We start from the raw sequence: 22356 nt of genomic DNA, 5'->3' as shown, positions 1-22356 counted from the left end.
CATTTGCGAGTGTACGCTGGCCGCACGAGGATTGAATATACCTGAAAGACCCGAAGGCAGGGCGCATGATATGATGGGAAGCATCTAGTGGAGCGAATGGTCAATTTTTTTAAAAAAAAAAACAACATGATTGTGTATCGATATAGTTCATACAAAGGACTGTCTAGCACAGGCGAGTTGGCAATGATTGTCGAACCGATGTATCTGTACGGAGTATCACGTTAATGTATGTATCTGATAATTTCTCCAGAACTTGAGGTTAATTACCTATATGCAAGGAGCGTTGATCAGAAATAAACGAACATGCAATAGCCGTCCGTATCTCACCCCCAGTTTCGTGTATCTTTACAAGTTTGCCCCAGCTTGCCCAGCATTCCGCTACTCCGGGCCGCATCCAGGCAACCACCTGACAAGGGGCCTGGTCTGATAACAACGTGTTGGTGACAGCACCGAAACGAGGTCTCGAATAGGATCCAATCATTTATCACGACAAGGCGGTACCGAATTCATTAAAACAGCCCGTGCCTCGGCTAGTATTGAGTGAATGACCATAATAATGGTGCCAACTAGATAGAGTAACAAGTATAAAAATACGACCAAAACAGTAGCTGGGCATAAGTTGAAAATAAAGCGCCGAAATGACCGTGCGGGATATCATTTTCCATCATTAACTTTGCATATTTCTTTCAACATCAGGACATTCCCATTTAGTGCTTGTGGAGTTTGGCCTTGATGCGCTCGCCGATGTTTGGCTTGTCCTTCTTCTCATCAGGAGAACTGTGGTGCTTGCCGCTGGAGTGCGACTCGGTCTTGGAGTGATCTGGGCTTCCGCTCTCGCCAAGATGAATGCCCTTTTGCTCCATCAGGCCTGGCAGTCGTTAGTTACAACGAAACATTACACTTGTCGATTGTAGACTTACGGTCAGCTTCACGTCCAGCACCAGGCTTGGAAGCATCAAAGTCACCACCATCGGCAGCAAAACCGCTAGCAGTTATATACTCGTCCTCCTTGGGGTCATGAGGTTGATTCTCGGACTTGGATGACTCTGTGGCTCCCTCGGAGCCAACCTCAGTAGGCTTGTTGGAAGTTCCCTCAACAGGAGCATTTCCTGCATCACCACCATGCTCCTTGGCAAGCTTCTCGATAGGCTGAGGTCCAGGGCCCTCGCCGAGCTTGACATCGGTGCCCTCAGAGGTGTCGTCTACGTTGTGGAGGTCCTTGTTGCCCTTGTCCGCCTGCGCCGGGTCGCGGGTGTCGTTCTGGCCGGCAGAGGTGTCCTTTGAGTGAGGATTGGGTGCGGGAACTGAAGGTGTGGCTGAAGCGGCGTTTGTTGTCTCGGTGGGCTTCGAGACGGGGGCGTCATGTCCAAGGCCGGTTGCTCGTTCCTCACCGTGGCTTCCAAAGTTCTGTGCCACCTTTTCTTGCTGGGGAGTTTCTAGACCACGCAATGTCAGTGATATCATTCAAATGTAATTGTTTGTGTAGTATAGGCGTTGAGGTCGTACCCAGGTTGCCGGCATCGTAGGGCTCGCCCTGCTTGGTGTCACCCTGGACTCCAGAGACAGGCTCCTTGTTGGTAGTTTGGCTGTCTCCCCAAACGGCCTTGGAGGCGGCGGCAGTGAGGTTGCTGATGGTCTCCATTGTGATTTAGTTGTGAGTGTTGTATAAGTTTTGTATCTTGGTTGTTGTGTAGAAGCGTGAATGGGTGGGTATCTTGCGAGCGAGATGGGGTAAGGTATAATAAAGAGCTTGAATGATGATGAAAGGGCAGGGGCGTCACGGGGAAGTTCAAGTTTAAATAAAAAGCCTTTCAGCTTTCGACAGGCAAGAAGCAAAGAGGGGAAGTGGTCTGGCAGGTCTGACGTCGTTGTTTGTTTAACCCAACCAAGCGAGGGGCAGAATAGCACAACACCTCAGTCAGCTGTGGAGGGATTGGATGATATACATCATGACTACTATGAATAGAAGCCATTTATAAAGTACACTCTGAAGGATTTACGTTACTTGCCGGGTCCAACCAGTTAATCGTGCAACATTGTACCTGTTTGCTGTAGGTATGACCAAAAAGTACCCATCCGTGTCAAGGCGGAAGAGTCTATCATCCGTATGTGGCGGCTCAAGTTATGACGCCACGGCCGATCGATGGACCTGACAGGGCCTAGACTACTGCAGCATGCTTTGAGCCGTATCCCCGGCCTCTCGTTTCAGCATGTTCCCATAATATTCCAGGCTTGGATAGGTTGGATGGATGATGTAAAAGGTTGGTCTTGAAGAGGGTATGACGTTACGCTGCCCTCCACAGGAGGACGTACAAGGGTAGGTGTGGCTGAAGCAGAAGTAACCTGCAGTAGAAGATAACCAAACAACAAACAGAGATTAAGCATCTGTGGCTTATGTTGAAGCCAAGGAATTTGTGTCAGTGTTTTGGTGTTGGACCGGACAACCTATCTGGGGAAGGCCGAGATAGAGTTGGATGTGTCAATTACGTCATTCTTTACCCTGATCTTGTTGGAGGGTCATCTATCTACCTTAAGAGCTGAAAGATTGAATGGGTTTGAGAGTTTAAACGGATGCGCAGCCACAATTAAGAAGCATGTTTCAACGGTTCAACAAGAAGTCAATATCATTCTATGGTTATAGAGCTTTAATGACACTTGCTTAGGTTCCGACTTGGCATTCAACGTTCCTGAACAATCTACCGAAGTCGCAGTCAAGGCAGGGCGATAAAAGAAAGGCCTTTGGCGGGCGGTCAACATGCTTCTAGACTGAATTCTTGGCAGGTCCTGCAGTCCTGAGTCGCCAAATTGGCTCCAAGTTTAGCTGCGCGCGTCATCGAGTTTAGTATTATGTAGGTGCTGTATGGAACTAATAAACCCGCCCGCTCGGTTGTGTCGTTAGCATCATTACGAATCAGGCAGCTCGTTGAGATACGACGGGCGTAAAGGGCAAACCAGCCTTACTGCCCGAGACAAATCTGCAGCCCTGTAGCATCGGTTCGGCCGAGAACCGGCTTTTGTCCGGGTATGATGAATGTCAATTTAACATGTAAGTCGATGGACTATAAAAGCCTCTTCTGTTGAGTTTCTTTCAATGCCCTGCCTTGGTCCTCTTTCAAGTTTCTGTGAAATGGATCAATGGATTAACAGACCGCTCTCCATGAGCTGAAACCTCTGCGCCAAGCCAGAGAGTGCACGCACGTGTGCCGTACGTACTGTACTCTCACAACGGGCCACGTCGATGAAGTCCAAGAGCTAATGTCAGTCCAAGGTCTGTGTCTGTGAGACCAAACTCTCTTGTTGGGTTGAAATTGACAGTTAATGCGCGCATCGTATTGCACGAGTCGTCTCCCAACTTCCGTGACTCCCGTACTGGGATGATTGCTGAAAGAGGTACACGCCAAGTGGTCTCTGCCGTGCCGTGTTTTGATATCGTAAGCAACAGATAACATCTGCCGTTCCATATTCATCTGGTCTCCTGGTAAGTATCTTGCAGCCTTACCCACTCCCATGGTAACAGCAATACGGACCATTCCGCAATCGACATTCCCCTGCCTCCTTAATATTGGCGACTAGAGTTTAAAAGCTTCGCCTGCTGGGTTATCCTCCCTGTTTCTCATACAGTTCAGTTCGTGCGGGTAAGGTTTTCCATACTGGAACCCTTAACTTATCAGAAACCATCGAGAAAACCATCGAGAAAACGACCATCTAACTAACGTTAGTTCCAACTTACCCTCCAATGATCCCGTGTGGTTGTCTCTCTGTCCCCCTTTTATCACACCTCCACCTTTCTAATCACCTTGTAAACCTTCATCCTTCCAAATTTCCCGTCTCGAGTTATGAGTTGTGATCAATAGCAAGGTGGTCCCTGTTGGCCTAGACTATCCAAAGTGGCACTTCGCACCACATCACGCAGTCCACTTTGAGCGATAGTCTAGAGGCCCCCATACCCTCAACGAGACCTCCAAGGACCTTCCCAGTATCCAGGATGTCGGTATTACTCTGGGCTTGGGCTTGGGCTTGGGCTTGGGCGTTGTGATGACCTCTGGCAGAAGCCAAGCTCCTGATTTCCGCTGCGGACTTTTCTCAGCGACGTTGCCATCGAATGTGTTGGAGTTGAACAATGCTGGCTGACGATCGCCGAGATGAGGTATGATCGATGGGTAATTCCCTCGATACAACCGTCAGAGGTAGCATTGATTCGGGTCCACACATTAATTAAAATGCTGACAGATTGAAATCTCAATATCATAGATTGTGTGATGCGTGGGACACGATGCGGCGAGTGCGGCTTTAGATCGGTTCGGCAGGCATTTCCACTGTAGCTGTAGCTGTAGCTGTAGCTGTAGCTGTAGCTGTAGCTGTAGCTGTAGCTGTAGCTGTAGCTGTAGCTGTAGCCTGCCCGCAGTTAGCAGTGCCTATTAGTTGTCTACATAGTTCTAGGCAGTCTAACTAAGAACTTCGGGTCCACTACTTGGGCTGTCCCGTCCGAGCACCTACCTCCCATCATGGATGGCTTCCGTTTCCGTCCTCTACTTTACCATACTTAGACTCTCATCCTTGCTTGATCTTTGATCTTTTCAACGACTTTCTGACAGTATTTCCCATACAGTCCGACGGGGCATACTATTAGGCCGTTCTCTATATAGACGTCATGTCTATTTCGTCTTAGATCCTCCCATCCTCAACCTATACTAAACCATACCATACCGTACACAGTCTGCCAACCCTTTCTCCGCACTACCTACCAACCTTACTCGATAATATCCAAGACAGGACAGACAAGACAGGCCAGTTCAGCACAGCTCTAGGCCCTGGTCCTGGCCTTGACTCGGTCTCGTCGCAATCAATCAATCAATCAATCACGGGAGAGGACTGGCTGAACTCACATGTGCCGACAAAAGTAATCATCTACCTATTCTCTAGCCATAAGTTAACACCCCGCCAATTTCACGTCAACATACTCTCTCTTCCCTCCTTTTCCTCTCGTCCCAATTCCAGTTCCAGCTCCCTGGGCTGCGGGACACCCCTACATATCGGAAACACAACGGGCGTGTCTGACATCTGTCTACCCGTTGTGACCGTTGTGATCCAGCACCACGAACACTGGCTGGTCCCCTACCGAATCAACATATTTGCTCATCTGACAGCGGTCTCTATTCTGGGTCTCGTCGCCACGGGCGGCAGCCGTAGCGTCAGAATTGCGAGTGAGCAAGTTGTGCTTTGGGCCTCTGGCTGGATGAGTGGCTGAGACAGCCAGCGCAAGCAGTACAAGGTCAATCTACACGCGATTCGTCGCGTTACCTGCTCGGGATGGGACTTATTTCTTGAGACAGCTATTCGACGTTATTAATCCTTCTATCATTTTCCCACTGCATATCTGCCATTCTTCAACTCGGCGATGCTCATCTACCTGGCCTTGTCTTCCGATCTACTGCCCCTATTGTTTCAAGTTCTGATGCAGCACACGACTGTCAGGGTTTCAATCGATAAACTGACCCGAGTTTCTCATAACGGTTCGCTACTTGTTTCATAGCCTGTGGGATTGGATGAGCGCAATTGATATCTCCATCACTATATATTGGAATCAGGGAATATCCGGTACCCACCCGCTACTCCACGAACTCCGTCACCGTGCTATCGATCTCATTGCCCCGGACCTACCGATTGTCACCGGTGTCCAGCTCTCGGCAAGACACCGCCGTGATTCAAAAACCCTCAGCGACCATGGTCTACTGTGGGAAAGCCTCTCAGGGCTGCCAGAACTGTCGCGTGCGACGTATCAAGGTGAGTTAATACGTTGGGGTTATTCACGTCCTTGATTCTCCATGGCATCGAGTAGTTCATGGGTTTTGACTAAGTGGCAATTCTACTCAACAGTGTGACAAAATCAAACCGGAGTGCTCACAATGTATTCGAGTTGGGAAAAAGTGCCCTGGATATCGCGACCAGCTGTCCCTCATGTTTCGTGACGAGAGCAGCAAGGTGATACAAAAAGCACATGCGCAATGGGGTGTCGGCGAATCCTCTGAGGGTCTATCAACACAGACGTCCTCCAGCTCTTTGGCTTCGTCTTACTCGTCTAACGCCTCTACTCAAGCCTCATCCGTTTCTGCATCTTCCTCTTTAACATCTCTACACAGCTACCCTGGTCCCGCCTCGATAACATCCTCTTACAAATCCTTCAAAGATGGCTGGCCAACATCTCCTGCTTCAACTGCGAGCCAGCAAACACCATCACCGACCCCTCAATCCCCTGCTTCATCTTTATATCATACGTCCTCAAATGCTTCAACAGTACAGCCTATTGTTATACAACCACCACGGCTTTCGCCGCCAATCGATCCAAGTCTCGAGGAGCAGGGCGTTCAGTTCTATGTCAACCGTTACCTAATAGGCCACCCAGATGAGCCCAGGTCCCCCGGCGATTTGTCACACACGGAATGGCTATGGAACCCTGCTGTTCAAGACGTAATGGCCGCGGTTGGCCTCGCTAGCCTTTCCAACCTCAAAGACGATCCCAGCATGATGACGATAGCCCGTCAACGATATGGGCTGGCCTTGCGTCAGACTGGTCGCCTCGTACAGACCTCGAGCATGCCGGATTTTGAGGTCACGATGCGCTCCGTCGTCATGCTTGCCATGTTCGAGGTTTGTGCCCCGACCCCTAATGCTAGCCAACACACCCCCATGGTCAGCCTCATCTCCCCGATCTATCATTCTCCTGTCCAATCTTGGCTTTTGGTACGCTAACGCCTGTCTCCAGCTTGTCAAAGGAGCTTACCAAGGACTAGGGCACGTTCATGCGCACGTTATGGGCGGGCTAGCTTTATTGCGACGATGGCTACCTATGCCAGCGGCAGCCTTTCTCGGCGTTCGTGCCATGGTACAGATGTCCTATTCTCTCGTATGTCATGCTTTTTAAGCACATCCTTCTGATTTACTCACAAGTTTGCTCAGTTTATACCTGCTCACATGTCTGCAACACCTCTACCAGACCCCTTATTCGAATGGATTTCGTTTGCAAGAACCCTCCTTGACCCAGCCGATCACCCTGCTACCGATCTCGGCCCATTAATTGGCCGATTCATTCAGGTCTCAACATATATCAAGACTCATGCTCTGGTTGACGGCCGCTCTATCACAGTGTCCACCCTGAAGCAATTATTAGATATCGACGAGTCGTTCCTTGGCTGGGAACGGAATCTTGGACTTACATGGCGCTTTCGCGAAGAGAAAGCGGAACACCTACCACCAGCTGCAATATTCGATGGCGCATGTCATGTCTATTTCGACATGTTCGTTGCGCGGATGTATGGACACTACCGATGGGCGCGGACTCTCTTGAATCAGACTATCATCGAATTCATTAAAGCGTACCCCAAATCTAGCGCGCCCTTGATCTCGCTGGCCGAATATGGACATCGATACGAGATCGTTAGAAAACTCGCTCGCGACACTCTCGTGAGCACCCCAACACATTGGCGACACCCGCTCCTCGCCGAAAAGGCTGCTGTACCAGTAGAGAGACCAGGAGGGGCGGGCTCTGGCTCTGCTGGGCTTCCCGTTGTTCTGTTTCACCTCCAAGTCGCTGCCTGTGCTCCTGGTGTCCCAGAAGCATACTGGCACTGGGTTGTGGCAGTGATGGAGTGCATCTGGAGCGATATGGGCATTCTTCATGCTAAGTGCATGATGGACACCATGAAGGCATATCGTGACTCGTTGAAGATAAAGAAGGAAGTGATCGAAAGCAGAGTGTGGTGATGATAACTCGCCCAGGCATCGATATGGTTATGAACAAAATCGTGAGATGCCTGGGACAGTATGAATGCATCTTGTTCGGTGTTTACTGGCTTTGTGGGCTGCATTGGCATTGAGCTTCTTCTTTTGGGTGCTTGGGGTAGAAAAACTGACATCGAGCGTGGTTCTTCACCTGGAGTTGGTTGGTTTGAGTATTGCATCTGGACTTTTAGGTTCACGGAAGGTTATGGTTAACGAATATTGGGTGCATGGCCACTTATGCTTGCGGTAGACATGATAACTTCTTAGCCTCGGTGTTGCTACTCGCACCTAAGGCCTTTGTATTATACAACTTACGTTCATAAATTCTTTGCCTATAATATGACCAGCGCTAGGTGGAAGTGCCCATGGCTCAGTCATCTTATACTATTTACATTTATTAGCACACTTAGTAGCCCATTAGAAGGACGAGTTTAGGAACAGGTGCTTTAAATCTTTGTAAATTGAGGTGTCATATAAGTGCTAAGGAGCGATTTGGGGCTATTCTACCGTCCTTTAATCTTCTCGGCAGTCTCTAAAATTGTCTATATAACTTTACATAACCTTGAATTTAAGAAACTGGTTATTATTGGTGCTCAACTGTTTCCATCTACCAGAGCCTGGCTCTTCCCCAGATGTTAGTGGAGATCCGACTAAACCCCCGGAGAAATAGTGTGGGCGTGGACCGACCCTGGCTCAGGCACGTGTATCATTAAGGCAGCCACACCTTCAACTCCACCATAACATCCATACCCAGTCCAGCCCAGCCTTATCGCAACGACCATCCCTTTCAAAGCCAGACTACTCGCGATCCATCAAAGCAGAGTTCATATCGATACGAAGGACACTTTTTAATTATAATCGCGACTATATTAGTCGCCAAGTTCAATCATCATGGGGACGGATGCCCGAAAAGGTAACGCGACTTTACAACTGCGCGACTGCATTAGACTAACACCCAGCTTGCAGGTGATGATGGCACCATCAAAGTCGCATCCAAGAACAAGAACGGAAAGATCAAGCTGAAGAAACCAGCGCCAAAACACAGCAAACCTGGAAACTGGATGGATGGAAGTGTAATTGAGGGTAACAGTATGTATTGAGGTCATCCTATACAAGCCTGGCGAAGTGACTAATGTTCCCAAGACAAGAAGAAGAACGGCGCATCACCTGTAGGCGCGCCATCACCAGGCCCTGTTGTAAACGAACTCGACGAAACATCCCGCGAAACATTTGCGACAGGACGACCCCTCGAAGATAGCCCCGATCTCCAACAATGCAAGCACTGTAAAAAGAGCGTTTTGAAAACGGCCGCCAAGGCGCATATTGCGCAGTGCCTGCGGTTGAAGAAAGAGAAGGCCCAAAGGAAGAAGGAAGCTCGCGAGGCAAGAGAAAGGGCAAAAGAGGCAGCAAGACAAGAAGAACAACGGAAAGAGGACGAAGAGAATGGGGTTGAGCGGGGCGACGACGATAGTGATGACGATGGAATCTCAGCTGAAAAGAAACCGACTGGAAGTAAAACTGCCAAAAAGGCCGCGGGCAAGAAGCCCGAAGACGATAAGAAGGGAAAGAAGCGCAAGGCCGATGGCGATCCAGACAAGGGACCTAAGAATAAGAAGAAGAAGGATGAGCCGAAAGCCAAAGTCCCCAAGCCAAAAGGTGAGATACTTCTCACGGATTTCTTAAGAGGCTTGCACTAAAACTGATACTAGGACCCGTGGACGTGGAGCGGCAATGTGGTGTCTTGTTGCCCAATGGACAGCCGTGCGCAAGATCACTGACATGTAAAAGTCACAGTATGGGGGCGAAGCGTGCAGTTGCGGGAAGATCCTTGCCATACGATATGCTTCTTGCCGCGTACCAGAAGAAGAATCAAGCGAAGCAGCAGAGTAAGTCTTGATCTAGTCCACCCCTTTACTAGTACTTCCTGGACACGACTAACGATTTCCTCCAACAGAGGCAGCACTTGATGCCAACGCGCCGATAGAAGATGAAGACGAAGCAAATAACGGACCTGTCGACTCTGACGAAGAAACAACGGCCGTCATGAGTGCTTTATCACAATGGCGCCCTCAACCTCTAATACCACAACCCACCTTCACTCCAATAAAACGGCAATACCAACTCGCGAGGCTACACGAACAGCTTCAGATGGCCACAAATGGTGGAAGGACAAATATATTTTCAGTCACTGGCTTTGGAGCACAGAAGCTTCCCGAGGGCCATCCTGGGCTGCAACCCGCTTCCGAAGATGCTCCAGGAGAGATAGACATTACTGCGGGTTTCAATAATGCTGGGCGGACGACAGCCACATTCACACCTCAAAGACAACCATCAGTTTCAAGCAGGGCATAAAAAGAAATCCTACAGAACGAACAGGCAAGAGTTGAAAACAGAACAAACCTACGTTCTCTGGAAGCGTCTCAGGGCCGATTGTTCATGACGGACCATTCTTGGAGGAGATACCAAACGCTATTTATTGTTTGCGACGAAGAGTATTGTACAGCGAGATCTGGAAGAATTTTGTATGAGATATCAATAATGTTATGAGCCTCCCGTCTCTAGGTATGCCCGTCATGCCTCGGAACATGGGTCACATGCGGTAACTGGCTGGTGGGGCCGCGCCGAGGTTGACTTATGACGTCGTGAATGCGATAGCGCGCGTCGCTCAGTATTACTGCTGTACTAGGGCTACTTACATGCGGCTCAACATCCATGTTGCCTTGCTCGCGACTCTTCTTTCGCATCATGCACGTGCGCGTGCCTTTATATCATCACCTCGTTCTACGACATTGATGAGCATTCTCGGTATCTTGATCCTGCTACAATGTCGTCTCAACAGGCTCTCAATGCGCTTAGCCACGCCGTATCTGGCTCTGTAGGGACAGCCATATCAACTGCATCTCTGTACCCATTAGATCTGATTACGACTCGACTCAAGGCGCAACGAAAGACGGGAGGCTCTACAGGCGACTACGATGGTGTCATTTCAGCCTTCAAAGGCATCCCCGCCAGCGAAGGAGGGATCAAGGCTCTGTACAGTGGACTAGGAACAGATGTGGCCAAGTCGGTCGTGGACAGTTTTCTATTCTTTGGCTTCTACAACTATCTACGCCCCCGGCATCGCAAACCCAAGATTGTCGAAGAGCTTCTTGTGGGTGCCATCGCTGGAGGGTGTGCCAGGGCCCTTACCACCCCCATTTCGAATGTTGTCACGAGGAAGCAGATGTTGGGGAGCGATCAGTCGCTTGTGGAGATTCTCTCTGAGATTCGAAAAGAAAGCGGGTTGCTCGGTCTCTGGTCTGGCTATTCGGCTACCCTGATGCTCACTCTGAATCCCAGCATCACCTTCTTTGTCAATCGACGGCTAGCAGCACGAATCTTGCCAGCACTTGAAGAAGAGGACTTTCCAGTGGCATGGATCGCCTTCTTGATTGCCGCCACGAGCAAAGCTACTGCCACTGCCATCACATATCCTTTCCAGACGGGCAAGACGCGCCTTCAAATGGCGGGTAGCTCGGTGGGCACTGCTGATGCTGACATGGAGAAAGCGCAAAAAGGAAATTCGAAGCCCAAGCATATACTGCGAAGGATGCTTGATCTTCTCAATCAGTCCATATTTGGTGTCATTGTTCGCATCATTACCAACGAGGGTATGAAAGCACTTTACGCTGGGCTTCAGGGAGAGCTACTCAAGAGCTTCTTCAGTCACGGATTGACAATGCTCACCAAGGGTGTTATTCATCGATTTGTTGTTCGTGTATGGGTCGTGATGCTGTTGCCCTACTTGCGACAGCGAAGGCTGCGGATGAAGTGATGAGATATGGTTATCAGTGCAAGATTTTCAACATTGAAAAGCGACGCTTGATCTCTCTACGGTGTTTCCTCCGTGAGCTGAGAAGCCTGTCCCTTCCGACTGGAGGGCTATCAAGCCAGGTATCGAAGAGTTAGGAGCAGTATCTGTCTTGTGTGACTTGGAAGTCAGAGGTACGTCGCAGACGTAGCAGGTCAGGGGCGGGACATCCTCAGAAGATGTCTTCTTGGATGATGGGATCATAAACTGCTTGACGCAGCTGTGGCACAAAACATGACCACATTCTTTGGTCATCATGGGGTTGGAGGCGTTTGTAAGCATCTTCAAGCATGACGGGCAAGTCCTCTGCTTGCCTTTTGACGTTTCCTCTTCGTTGAAGTTAATTGTGATGAGATTTTGCATGGTGATAGGGTGGGGACTGTCGGATGCAGATGCAGGACAGGTTGGTACGGTCTTGTCTTTCTTAACAACTGGTGGGAGTTTGCTTGATTGGGCGTCTGGCGTAAGCGATGGAGTCCAGAATGATGGGAGATGTGGTTTCGCAGCCTGTACGATAGGGAGTTAACACGGAATGCTACAACATTTCAGGATTGAAATTCTTACCTTTTCCTCTTCCAGTGCTTTCCTGGCCTTGACCTTGTCCTCGCGCGCAATGCGATCCAGTTCGTCTTTGTCGAGCTCAAACTTACGCTTCGTACCTACTACCAAAGCTTGCGAGTTTGAATCGCTGTTTGTCGCATCCTCCTTTTCATCTTCGGTCCTAGCTGCGTTTGCCTTGTTCTTGCGATCGAGGCCAGCCTGCGTTAACTCAAAGTCTTGAATGGCGCGCTCGCGATCTAGCTCATCCTCGTGCGCCTTTTGCTTAGCAGCCTCTTCCTCAGCAGCGGCGCGTGCCTTCTGGGCGCGTTTGATATCCTTCTTCTGTGTGAGTATATTCGACAATGCGCATTCTCGGCAGAATATATCGCCGCGACGACATGAGACGGGATCGCGGGCGATGTTGAGGCATAGGCCACAGGAGCCAAACGGGAGGAATGAGTCGCGGTGAAGGCGGGCGGATGAAGATGACCAGTGGGATTTTGCGAGAGCGCGTTCGTGGGAGGTAAAGACTGGACGGGAGGTGTTTCGCTTGCCTGTGTGATTAGTCGGGTTAGTTTGGTAAGACAAATAGGTTGTGATGGTATCATGAGAAACGTACTGTGTGCTGATACCATGATGATATCTGACTCGGAAAAGCTCCGTTGACGTCGATAGAAACTGGTAGAGGAGGATTTTATACCGCAGTGTCTTGAGGCTCGTAAATCTGATTTCTATGTCATTGAAAAAGAGCAGTTTTTCCCAGTGATGTTCGCCTACGAACAACAAGAAGAAGTTTGAAGCAATTAGATGTTTAAACAAAAGTCAAGGTAGACGTTAACTTCCATTAGTTGCATTGCAACCCCAGCACATGCCTGTCCTGCCCGGCCTGGAGATCCCATGTCAATTCTACAGGGTAAGCAAACAGGAAAAAAGTTGGAGGTGGGTCTATTATAAGCCGCTTCTCTCCGATCAAGACTTGTATAAAGCACTTGTCTAGACTTCTCTTTTTCCATTTGACGAATGCTCCCATTGTGATATTGTCTCTATTTTATAATGATGCTTTGATATCTTCTCAAGACTGTCGTTACCATGTCAGATTCGGATCCTCCTACGCAGCCAAGTCTGCCATGGCGCATTGCCTCGGCGACTGTCATGGGTTCAGTTGGCGCATTCGCAAGAGTATTCATGAACGGCTTCAATACTCTCGAGGTCACGGGCCTAGAAGGGCTGTTGGGGGTTCTTGATCGAAGGAAAAAGGAAGGGCGTGAGCGCGGGCTGCTCACTGTGTGTAATCATGTAGCAGTGTATGTCATCTCATTTCAACACTACGGTTCGTCTGCTAATCATGTATCATACATATAGACTTGACGATCCTCTTATTTGGGGCATGCTCCCAATGCGGTACTTCTTTGACGCGGCCAACATGAGATGGGGTCTTGGTGCGCATGATATATGCTTCAAGAATAAGTAAGTCTTGAGATGATCATCAAATGAGAGTGAGTATTAGCTAACAACGCAAACAACAGAGCCACATCGACATTCTTCAGTCTTGGCCAGGTCCTACCCACTCACAGATTATGGTACTCCCCTTACGGTGGTCTATACCAGCCAACCATGACACAAGCTATCAAGCTACTATCCGGCCCATCACCAGCTTCATGGTCTACAGCCTCTGACTCTCCTCTCTCTGCAACTCCTGCTTCAACAAGACCTCCCCCGGTTCCTCAACCACTCTTTTTCTCTACCAACGGTGTCGATCAATTTCCAGCGCCATCTGCCTACCCAGCCTATCGAAATGCGTGGGTTCATGTATTTCCAGAGGCCTGTTGTCACCAAAGTCCGGATAGCGGATTGCGCTACTTCAAGTGGGGTGTATCTCGACTGATCCTCGAATCTGATCCGGCTCCAGAGTTCATTCCCATGTTCGTTCATGGTACACAGCACATTATGGCCGAGGACAGAGGATGGCCCAGATGGGCGCCTCGTGTTGGAAAGACTGTCAAGATAGTGATAGGCGAACCAACCGATGTTGATAAGATTTTCGGTCACCAGCGAGCAGCATGGCGCAAGCTTGTTGCGAATGGTGACCCAGAACTACTCCGAAATAGTCCAGAGGCTACTGAGTTAAGAATATCGGTGGCCAGGAGAGTGAGAGATGAGGTCGAGAAGCTGAGAGAAATCGCAGGGTTCCCTGCAGAAAAGGATGAAGCACCGGCTCTTGCAGAAACATGGGCAAAAGATCCTCTTCGCACAAAATTCAAGAGCCCAGTTGATGGGAGTCTTGTCAACAGACATGGGCCAAAAGAACGCCCATAAGTATAAAAGTCATACATTTCGCTCGTGTAGAATTATAGACTTGAAACAAGGAGGCTCAAACCCCGCGAGACTAAAGGTACTCGTACTCAACATTAGTTGTTGACAGGAATAAAACAATAAATGACGAATTAAGACACCGACACACGCTGCTATCCCAAGATCCAATATCTCTCCTATCCTGTCTAATTCATGCTGACCCTTAACTCCATCGTGCTGGAAATAGCCGTCACGTAATATTCCGGTATTTTATTTTTTTGGTTTGCAGTGAGGTGCTGTTACAGAAACAGCTCGATTCAAAAACGCTGCGATCATAACGCAGACAAAACTAGAAATCTTGGTTTCTCGCCACGGGGGGTTGGGGCAAGAAGTTCTAATACGCCTCGAAACCTTGAGTGGGAACAGCCTGGGGGTATCCGCGAGCCTGCGCTTGGAGAGCCTGCTGCTGAGGGTGCATCATAAGATCGTTGAACCAAACGTGCTGAAGGGCATCATGGGCACTGATTCTCAATTCTGGTCGAAGCTGTAGCATTCGTTGCAACAGATCAATACCGTTGGGGTCAATCGCTGGGAGGATGTTTCGAAGATCTTGAGTGGCGTACATATGGAATGTAGGCTTGTACTCGGGGAACTGTGTGATACCGGGCCAGGTACGCTCTGTTGGTGTTCCCATGATGCGGAAAATGCGGATGATCTGGTCTTCGTTTGTGGTTCCGGGGAATAGAGGTCGACCGGTAAACATCTCGGCCATGATGCAGCCCGCGGACCAGATATCGATGCTGGTGTTGTATGTCCGGCTGCCGAGGAGGACATCGGGGGCGCGGTACCAGAGGGTGACGACCTCGTTGGAGAAGGTGTTGACGGGGATACCAAAGGCGCGGGCAAGACCGAAATCGCCGAGCTTCAAAACGCCCTTGCTGTTGATGAGCAAGTTCTGGGGCTTGAGATCACGGTGAAGAACACGGTTTTGGTGACAGAAGTCGATGCCCTTGAGGAGCTGGTACATGAAGGACTTGATGGTGGTAGGCTTGAGGGCGCCGCGATCGCCATGTGTGTCCATGTATCTCTTGAGATCGCCGTCCATGTACTCGAAGACGAGCATGAGTTTGTTCTCGGTGTGAATAACATCGTGCAGCCCTACAATATTCTCGTGCTTGAGCTCCTTCATCAACGAAATCTCTCGGATAGCGGTCGACGGTGTTCCTTCTTCGGAGTCGAGGTGGATTTCCTTGAGCGCTACAAGCTCTCCAGTCTGTCTGTTGCGGCCCTTGAAGACGGTGGCGTAGGTACCTTCACCGAGCTTCTCGAGTTGCTGGAACGAGCTGGGGTGTCGCTTTCCGTCCATGTTGAGATGAGAGTGGTTGAATGGGTATGATATCAGTTTGGAGATCTGATGCGAGTAGGGTTTGAAAAGCGAACGAGGATGCGTGGGTATTGGCTGATAATGGCGTGTCACCAACTTCGACTTGGACGAGGATTGTCGATAATCTGCAGATGGGAAGATTATGCGAGGTAAAATGTTTGGGCAGTGGCTGTTCTTTGCTGTTCTTTGCTGCTATTCTTGATATTTTGGGTTTGCCCTTCAGGTTGGCCTCACTTTTTTTTATTTTTTGGAGTCGCACCCTTTGCTTGTAGTGACTTGAGATGGGCGGAGGGGGAAAGAAAGGGAATGGCTGTAGGTACCCAAACAGTGGAGGCGGCTGGAGGGTCTCCTGTAAAGGGAGGGGTTAGAGGGATCGACAGAAGGGGAAGAGATTCTGGAATTAGTACTTACTGAATCCGATACCGAGTAGTAGGCCATTAAAATACCGAAAATTAAGGCATTAATTAGGAGCAGAATAGTTGATGAGATGTCTAAGAGAACAAGAAATATTCTTCACATTTTCGTTAAGTATTTAAAGCGTTGATTTATGAGACTGATCTCAGTCGAGAACTGTCAAGATGTTTGTAGCGGGTGTCAATCATGCCTCAAGGTCGTCACGGGTCATGTTAGTGCCACAGATTAAGCGCACGCGCACCCGGTAAAATAGGCCCATGCACCCCCACCTACCGAGTATGGCATTTTACCCCATGAATCAATAAGACGACGGGATATTTGTTGAGGTTTCCTTACTTTACCTTATCATCCAACTGAGTTTGGAATCTAAAACAATCGTCATCGAGCTACACAATCCATCCCGCGTTTCCCGTGTTACTCTTGTCACCTCCACTGCTTGCCCTTCGAATGCAAATACATACGTCCTTCTCTTCTCCTACAAGACGCCGTGACATGAACAAAGACAGCTTGCCCCTTATCAGTACTGCACCTTAGCACCCCCTGTATCCGCCGTATAAGCACAGCATAGCATAGCACGCTGCCTCGGTCCCCTCCAACCACATACAACAATGAGACCTGTCTTGCCTACGAATCATCCTCTCAACACTCGGTCTTCAGACCGGCCCGACAGCTTGGTACGCCCTTCTTCGACCGTACCTGCTGCCTGTTTTATCACCACAGAGGCCGACCTTGACGCTCGCCGAGATCGCTCCCGTCCGCGATTCCGCCAGCAAAGCGATCGGCGCAAGTGTAGTCGTAACTCGCGCCGACCTTCAACCCCGCGTCAACGACGTTCGCCTCCTCGCACCAGCCGTAAGCCTGCGTATCCTGCATCGGAATCAGACGATTCAGAGGAATCTGCGGTTGAATCTGTTGTTGAACAAGAGCCCTTGAATTTACCGTCGCAGCCAAGCACCCCGTCTTTGATTGGTCTTTCGCATTCTGGTTCTGTCATGAGCATCTCGTCGCAAAGCTGCTCTCTAGCAGGTCCCTCCATCGACGCCCAGAGCGACTTGATTCACGATGATGTCTCCTTACCCGTAACGGACCTGGCAGATAATCAGAGCACGGTTCCTCAGCTGATCATGCCGAGCTTGATGGTTCCACGACGTCGTCCTTTCTCGGAAGTGGGTAAATCTTTGGGCAAGCTAAAGATTATGGTCGCTGGACAATGTGGTAAGTAAACGAACAAAATACCGACCAGTGACATTTTTGACGACTTCAATAGGTATTGGGAAAACTTCACTCATCAAGACTCTGGCAGAACGTTGCGAACACATCGTTCACATGGATCCGATAGAGAATCGCAGTGCCGTGCATGCTACTGAAACATACGCCAGTTCGCGCCCACAGCCATGGTGGCGATCTGATTCTGAACTCACCGTGACAACACGGAGGCGGATTTCTACCACAGGTGATGTCCTTGATAGAAATGTATGCTTTGTTGAAAGCCCAGGCCACCAACGAGATGCCTCTGTACGTACCTCAGCCACCACCTCATATCATCGCACTCTAACAATAACTTAGGGATCGTGGCGTGATCTCCATTATGTCGAATCTCACTTGACATCTCTGATGAATAAGCCCATGGCTGATTCGGACCTGTTCACTTTGGTCAACTCTGGCGGCGAGCCAGTTGTGGACGCTCTGCTCTACCTTATTCCTCACAGCGGTACGTTCATCCAATTTTGTCTGACCACTACGCTTGCTAATAAGTTTCAGGCCTTGTACGAGAGGACGTAGAGTACATCAAACGCGCTCAGTGCATGACTAACGTCATTCCAATTCTTACTAGAGTTGATGAGCTTGCACCCGAGGAAATCAAGCATATCAAACAGCAAGTTGTGAAGAGTCTGGCTGACAAGGATGTCGATTATTTCTCTTTTGAGGGACCTGGGGACTCAGAGGAGACCAAGTGCGTATATGCCATTTCTACCGAATCTCGACCGGACTACGATACCATGGACGCCAGTACTCTGATGGACTCGGAATACATCCCGCCGCTTGTGCCTACAGACTTGGGCCGGCTCGTCGACCACATCTTTTCTCTGGATGGTAGCGCTCGATTACGGCACTCTGCAGCTGTGAAGTGTATCAAATGGCGACGTGATCACGGTGATAACTTGCTTCAAAATGCCTTATCGAGTGGAGCTTTGGTCTCTCGATCTATTCCGGAGAGGGCCATGAGATTAAGGTCCTTCAGGCGAACCCCGAGCTGGGATCGGCTGGAGCTCTATAACTGGGCGAATAACCTGCGCCAGAGTCTTCAATCCGAGAGATTGTATCATCTGATGGAAGAGAGGGCCATTTCAAATGCTGTCGCAAAGCAGTCGAGTCTAGTCCATGTCCCCAGGACCGGCAAGAAAAAGACACAGCCCAAGAAACGGAAAGATCCTCAACCTACCCACCAGGATCCACTCGGCCTGTTGGAGATGGGGGGAGGTCTTAAGCAGAAGGGGATGCTTGCTCTAGAAATGGTGAGCAGTGTTGGCCTGGTTGGTTTGGTGGCTTCCAAGATTATGCATACCGGCTGGTCTGACGGGATGTGTTCTGTTGTTGCATCACGAAGAAGAAACATAGAAGTTGGACGGTTGAGCATGGTTTTGTCTTTCTAGGTGTTGAGACATGGTATTCCGGCCTGCTGAAACACGAGCGAACCAGCGCCGTCGTCTTCGCTTCGCCATCATGCTCTCACCCAAAGGTTAGGACAAGAGGTGGGATCAAATACTGGAGCAATGTATCATGACACGAGATACCCTATCAATATCACACATATATTAATTGCACTTTGACTGTCCCTATCTTGTGAAGGCTGGTGAGAACGCTACTTAGTCTGGATACCTGATAGCCCCCTTTTCGAGTCGTATATATGCACCCTAAGATAACCCCAGCCTCTTCAGGAGTTCTACTCATGCTCATGCTTAGAGTGGCGCTTATTCTCAGGAGGTGGGTGTCCAAGTGCAGTCATGGCAGCCTTGAGATCCGGCATATCATCAGCCGTTCTCGCCACATGAACCCAACGAATAGTTCCGTCGCGATCAACAGCAAAGGCACCGCTCGTCTGCCACCGCGAGCCACTCTCTGTTGGTCGATTCCAGATGCCCTCATTCTTTCCAAGGCTGAAGACATTCCACAGCGTGAGAGGGTTAACGGCGTGCCACGTTGATGAGATTCCGAGACCCCATTTGGCATACAAGTCGCGCTCTTGATCAATTACAACATCGACGTTCCAGGTGCCACCGACCAGGGGCAGCCATTTATCCGTTGCCTCCTCTGAAGAGTGCGATATGGCGACACAATGGACCCCCGGGAACTTATCGGATAGGTCGGCGAGAGCTCTGAATGTTTTTTCAGCGACTAGTCACTGTTAGCATCAGATCATACGAAGGGGATGGTGGGGTTCAGAATACAGGGACATCCGCAATGACGGAGAAATACCACGAGAGTAGGTTTTCCATCTGGAAGGCGAAGGTGTTGAGACCAGGGCGCCTTCGATCCAACCTCGACTGTAGGACCGACCTCTTTAGCTACAGGTGTCTTCCATGAGTCGAGTTCCTTCCAGAAGCCGGTATTAGCGTTAGCATCAACAGCAGCAGTTCCTTGGGACATGATGTGGCAGTAAAGTGATTGCTATGATATAATACGAGAGATGTTAATAATTTGGGTATTTTAAGCTCTGAATGTCTCGTGATATTAGAGCAAGGGAGGTATAAGTGCGACATTTGCCAATGACATAATGCACTCTCGCTCGCACACATACTCCCACCCATGACCGACATTGGGACATACAAAGAAGAACGAGACATAGTACATTAATATAATTGAAAATGCTAATCAATCAGTATGATATTCATTTCTGATACTTGATTGAATTGACGAATTGATGATTAGATAAGCTGCTTAGGGTATGAATGGATGCATGTTTGAAAACCACAAATATCCACTATATTTGTGTAGGGTAAGTAGTCGCAGACATCTCCATCGATCAAGACTTCATGTGAACTTTGACATTTCACATCTCTACACGCAGACTTGGTTACTGAATACATCAACTGTCGTATAGTATCTCTAAAGGCGCAAAAAAGGCTGTGGTCGCTGTCTCCAAATGCGTGAAATCATCAGTCTTCAGCTCGGCCAGCTGAGCAACTATACGGCCACTCACTTCTGGAATGCCCAGGTAATCAATCTATCCCAGCACATACACAGAATATGATTACTGACCAGACCATAGGAATCATACTTTACATACTCAGCCGACGAGAAGTCACCCATAGATCACAATGTTCACTGGCGGGCGGGTCTAGGCGCTGATGGCTCAGAAACATTTCTCCCACGAACAGTCATATACGATCTCAAAGGCGGCTTTGGCTCTTTACGCAAGATCAATGCATTGTATGAAGCTGAAGCCGAACCAGATCCTGCAGAGTTATGGTAAGGACCGCTATAGGCCATCTTGTCCTTCAGCACCATGCTAACGCCCTCTCAGGTCAGGTCAATCAGTCGTTCACAAACAGGCACCCATCAATCCAAGCGAGTACCAGCAGAGCCTCGATACAGGCACTGGACCGGCACAACTAACAACATCAAATGTGAGATACTGGTCCGACTTCTCACGAGTCTACTTCCATCCGCGTTCACTGGTACAGCTCTATGATTTTGAGCTCAACTCGACCACCATGCCCTTCGAGCGCTTCTCAATGGGAACAGAGCTCTTCTCCATGCTTGACAAGGAGCATGAACTCGTGGATCGAGACTTCAGGCCCTTTGCAGAAGAGTGTGACAGAATGCAGGGAATACAGGTCTTTACTACTATTGACGATGCTTGGGGTGGCTATGCTTCCGCATATCTCGAATCGTTGAGGGATGAGTTCCCAAAGACAACCATATGGACCTGGGGTCTTCAGAGCCCCTTGCTCGACATCCCCAGATCAAAGCGTCAACTACGCCTTGCAAACATCGCCCACAGTGTTGAACAGCTCTGCACGCAAGCGACGACAGTTGTCCCTATGGCTTTGCCCGAAGAGGACCTGTCAGCTGGAGTATCATTAGATCGCCGCTCACCCTGGCACACATCTGCTGTCATGGCCGCAGCAATCGAAACAGCCACCTTGCCTTCACGTCTGGTGCAAGGCTCTTCGGAGCAGCCAAGTTCTCTAGACGACCTGGCTGAGAGTTTGAATGTCAATGGCAATCAGCCCCTGGCCAGCATCAACATGTCACTGGCATCTACAAAAGACTCATCGGAAGACAGCCGCATCAATGTCGATTTCTTCCAAATAGGGCGTACTTGGAGTCGACAGCATGTCGCTAGGTTGGACACCCATAAGCATGTTTTTGGTGAACTTCTATCTCATCGAGATCTGGACCCCCTTGGGATCCCCGATGAGGACGCTCCTGGACACCTTGCTCCAGGTGAACGCCCCATAATAGGCAACTCTGTTGTGCGCAAGTATGTTACTATCTAGACTATATGACTCGCTATGTACTGACACTCGATTAGGTATGATTCATCTCTCAGATTCCCCTTGCTGGACGCCTACCCTCAGATCTATCCCCGACTCAAGAGCCATCCTGACGCCAGCATGCAAACCACACTCTCGACAAACAGCTCATTAGTACAGCGGATCAGAAACTTGCGGTCAGAGTCTGCTCGACTTGTGCCGGTCAACGAACGAGAGGATCTTGGCAATGGATTGGCGGAACTTGCGGATGCCTACCAAGAAGGCTGGTACAGTGGGAGTGATGACGACGACGATGATGTATAACACTTCATAGAGCTAGCCATCAAATCCCAACAGAGTCGAGCAATATTGAGCACTGTTCACCTCTTAAGAACACGCCGAGTAAAACAAGAAGAGGTTTGGAGCAAATCTCCTGAGGCTCATCGAGCCCCAAAAAGTTTGTATTGATCTAGCAAGGCCATTTCCTAGGTACAGATATAATATGAGGTTGCTGAAGGTCTTCAACTTTATTGACCTGGTGACTAGACAGCTCCTAGTTTGGAGATATGTTGCCGTGAAGCACAACATGATGATTTAGCCAGCTGCCCTTCCGCGCA

At 49.5% G+C, this 22356-nt stretch overlaps 10 protein-coding genes across 10 annotated transcripts; 6 read left to right on the top strand and 4 right to left on the bottom strand.

Annotated features, from left to right (window-relative positions):
* Window positions 1-707: 707 nt before the first annotated feature.
* BKA55DRAFT_692415 (uncharacterized protein) lies at window positions 708-1642 on the bottom strand (the record flags this gene model as incomplete). Its single annotated transcript, XM_046199782.1, has 3 exons — window positions 708-868; window positions 921-1436; window positions 1507-1642. The coding sequence occupies 3 exons, from the start codon at window positions 1640-1642 to the stop codon at window positions 708-710; spliced, it is 813 nt and encodes a 270-aa protein (XP_046046742.1).
* Window positions 1643-5724: 4082 nt separating this feature from the next.
* BKA55DRAFT_665168 (uncharacterized protein) lies at window positions 5725-8209 on the top strand (the record flags this gene model as incomplete). Its single annotated transcript, XM_046197740.1, has 4 exons — window positions 5725-5784; window positions 5878-6648; window positions 6764-6904; window positions 6958-8209. 4 exons carry the CDS (start codon window positions 5725-5727, stop codon window positions 7759-7761), a joined length of 1776 nt encoding a protein of 591 aa, XP_046046741.1. The 3' UTR covers window positions 7762-8209.
* Window positions 8210-8670: 461 nt separating this feature from the next.
* On the top strand, window positions 8671-10131 carry BKA55DRAFT_595697 (SCA7, zinc-binding domain-containing protein; the record flags this gene model as incomplete). Its single annotated transcript, XM_046195840.1, has 5 exons — window positions 8671-8692; window positions 8746-8868; window positions 8923-9435; window positions 9489-9665; window positions 9734-10131. The coding sequence occupies 5 exons, from the start codon at window positions 8671-8673 to the stop codon at window positions 10129-10131; spliced, it is 1233 nt and encodes a 410-aa protein (XP_046046740.1).
* Window positions 10132-10603: 472 nt separating this feature from the next.
* On the top strand, window positions 10604-11593 carry BKA55DRAFT_692412 (mitochondrial carrier domain-containing protein; the record flags this gene model as incomplete). The annotated part of the gene is made up of 1 exon (XM_046199781.1): window positions 10604-11593. One exon carries the CDS (start codon window positions 10604-10606, stop codon window positions 11591-11593), a length of 990 nt encoding a protein of 329 aa, XP_046046739.1.
* Window positions 11594-11606: 13 nt separating this feature from the next.
* Window positions 11607-13047, bottom strand: BKA55DRAFT_87227 (uncharacterized protein). Its single transcript, XM_046201673.1, has 3 exons — window positions 12789-13047; window positions 12194-12723; window positions 11607-12136 (listed from the first exon to the last, which is right to left on the bottom strand). Exons 1-3 carry the CDS (start codon window positions 12802-12804, stop codon window positions 11621-11623), a joined length of 1062 nt encoding a protein of 353 aa, XP_046046738.1. The 5' UTR covers window positions 12805-13047; the 3' UTR covers window positions 11607-11620.
* A 211-nt stretch (window positions 13048-13258) lies between these two features.
* On the top strand, window positions 13259-14485 carry BKA55DRAFT_595694 (uncharacterized protein; the record flags this gene model as incomplete). Its single annotated transcript, XM_046195839.1, has 3 exons — window positions 13259-13473; window positions 13532-13636; window positions 13696-14485. 3 exons carry the CDS (start codon window positions 13259-13261, stop codon window positions 14483-14485), a joined length of 1110 nt encoding a protein of 369 aa, XP_046046737.1.
* Window positions 14486-14855: 370 nt separating this feature from the next.
* Window positions 14856-15827, bottom strand: BKA55DRAFT_595693 (kinase-like domain-containing protein; the record flags this gene model as incomplete). The annotated part of the gene is made up of 1 exon (XM_046195838.1): window positions 14856-15827. The coding sequence occupies one exon, from the start codon at window positions 15825-15827 to the stop codon at window positions 14856-14858; it is 972 nt and encodes a 323-aa protein (XP_046046736.1).
* Window positions 15828-16566: 739 nt separating this feature from the next.
* BKA55DRAFT_574210 (Septin-domain-containing protein) lies at window positions 16567-19078 on the top strand. Its single transcript, XM_046193286.1, has 4 exons — window positions 16567-17474; window positions 17527-17774; window positions 17826-17970; window positions 18021-19078. Exons 1-4 carry the CDS (start codon window positions 16868-16870, stop codon window positions 18911-18913), a joined length of 1893 nt encoding a protein of 630 aa, XP_046046735.1. The 5' UTR covers window positions 16567-16867; the 3' UTR covers window positions 18914-19078.
* Window positions 19079-20225, bottom strand: BKA55DRAFT_574209 (uncharacterized protein). The gene is made up of 2 exons (XM_046193285.1): window positions 19709-20225; window positions 19079-19655 (listed from the first exon to the last, which is right to left on the bottom strand). Exons 1-2 carry the CDS (start codon window positions 19905-19907, stop codon window positions 19204-19206), a joined length of 651 nt encoding a protein of 216 aa, XP_046046734.1. The 5' UTR covers window positions 19908-20225; the 3' UTR covers window positions 19079-19203.
* Window positions 20226-22165, top strand: BKA55DRAFT_647760 (tubulin domain-containing protein). The gene is made up of 4 exons (XM_046197238.1): window positions 20226-20475; window positions 20530-20729; window positions 20785-21747; window positions 21799-22165. Exons 1-4 carry the CDS (start codon window positions 20404-20406, stop codon window positions 22061-22063), a joined length of 1500 nt encoding a protein of 499 aa, XP_046046733.1. The 5' UTR covers window positions 20226-20403; the 3' UTR covers window positions 22064-22165.
* The last annotated feature ends 191 nt before the right edge of the window (window positions 22166-22356 follow it).

Source organism: Fusarium redolens, assembly GCF_020744475.1.
Source record: "Fusarium redolens strain MPI-CAGE-AT-0023 chromosome Unknown BKA55scaffold_12, whole genome shotgun sequence".
NCBI classification, from domain to species: Eukaryota; Fungi; Ascomycota; class Sordariomycetes; order Hypocreales; family Nectriaceae; genus Fusarium; species Fusarium redolens.
This window is presented reverse-complemented; position numbering and strand designations above follow the sequence as displayed.

Bases quoted from the DNA above. Each gene is read 5' to 3' on its own strand.
- BKA55DRAFT_647760 (XM_046197238.1), top strand. From the start codon at position 20,404: ATGCGTGAAATCATCAGTCTTCAGCTCGGCCAGCTGAGCAACTATACG. The intron at 20,476-20,529 runs GTAATCAATCTA...ACCAGACCATAG, and splicing joins CTCACTTCTGGAATGCCCAG to GAATCATACTTTACATACTC. The intron at 21,748-21,798 runs GTATGTTACTAT...ACACTCGATTAG, and splicing joins GGCAACTCTGTTGTGCGCAA to GTATGATTCATCTCTCAGAT.
- BKA55DRAFT_87227 (XM_046201673.1), bottom strand. The intron at 12,137-12,193 runs GTAAGAATTTCA...CCTATCGTACAG, and splicing joins AAGCACTGGAAGAGGAAAAG to GCTGCGAAACCACATCTCCC.
- BKA55DRAFT_574209 (XM_046193285.1), bottom strand. From the start codon at position 19,907: ATGTCCCAAGGAACTGCTGCTGTTGATGCTAACGCTAATACCGGCTTC. The intron at 19,656-19,708 runs GTATTCTGAACC...AACAGTGACTAG, and splicing joins CCGTCATTGCGGATGTCCCT to TCGCTGAAAAAACATTCAGA.
- BKA55DRAFT_574210 (XM_046193286.1), top strand. From the start codon at position 16,868: ATGAGACCTGTCTTGCCTACGAATCATCCTCTCAACACTCGGTCTTCA. The intron at 17,475-17,526 runs GTAAGTAAACGA...CGACTTCAATAG, and splicing joins TATGGTCGCTGGACAATGTG to GTATTGGGAAAACTTCACTC. The intron at 17,971-18,020 runs GTACGTTCATCC...AATAAGTTTCAG, and splicing joins CTACCTTATTCCTCACAGCG to GCCTTGTACGAGAGGACGTA.